This window comes from Ailuropoda melanoleuca, unplaced genomic scaffold (genome assembly GCF_002007445.2).
Source record: "Ailuropoda melanoleuca isolate Jingjing unplaced genomic scaffold, ASM200744v2 unplaced-scaffold35415, whole genome shotgun sequence".
Lineage (NCBI taxonomy): Eukaryota > Metazoa > Chordata > Mammalia > Carnivora > Ursidae > Ailuropoda > Ailuropoda melanoleuca.
The window spans coordinates 1-521 of NW_023206521.1; the positions used below are offsets into that span (position 1 = coordinate 1).

Sequence of the window (521 nt, forward strand, 5' to 3'; positions counted from 1 at the left end):
CGCGAGCGTTCGGCCTTTTCCCGGAGCAGGTCGGCGTCAAGATGGCAGAAGTGGAGCAGAAGAAGAAGCGAACCTTCAGGAAGTTCACCTATCGAGGGGTTGACCTGGATCAGCTCCTTGACATGTCCTATGAGCAGCTCATGCAGCTGTACAGCGCTCGCCAGCGTCGGAGGCTGAACCGTGGTCTTCGCCGCAAGCAGCACTCATTGCTCAAACGCCTCCGCAAGGCCAAGAAAGACGCCCCTCCCATGGAGAAGCCTGAGGTGGTGAAGACGCACTTACGTGACATGATCATTCTTCCTGAGATGGTGGGCAGTATGGTTGGGGTGTATAATGGGAAGACCTTCAACCAGGTGGAAATTAAGCCTGAAATGATTGGCCACTACCTAGGAGAATTTTCCATCACTTACAAGCCTGTGAAACATGGTCGACCTGGTATTGGGGCCACCCATTCATCACGGTTCATTCCTCTGAAATAACATTTTATGTGTAAATAAAGGCAATTCCCAACAAAAAAAAAA

At 50.9% G+C, this 521-nt stretch overlaps 1 protein-coding gene across 1 annotated transcript; it reads left to right on the plus strand.

Moving 5' to 3' along the window:
- The first annotated feature begins 41 nt into the window (after positions 1 to 41).
- LOC117798819 (40S ribosomal protein S15) lies at positions 42 to 479 on the plus strand. Its single transcript, XM_034651280.1, has one exon. The coding sequence runs from the start codon at positions 42 to 44 to the stop codon at positions 477 to 479; it is 438 nt and encodes a 145-aa protein (XP_034507171.1).
- The last annotated feature ends 42 nt before the right edge of the window (positions 480 to 521 follow it).

Excerpts from the sequence above, each read along its gene's own strand:
- LOC117798819 (XM_034651280.1), top strand. The coding sequence starts at position 42 with ATGGCAGAAGTGGAGCAGAAGAAGAAGCGAACCTTCAGGAAGTTCACC.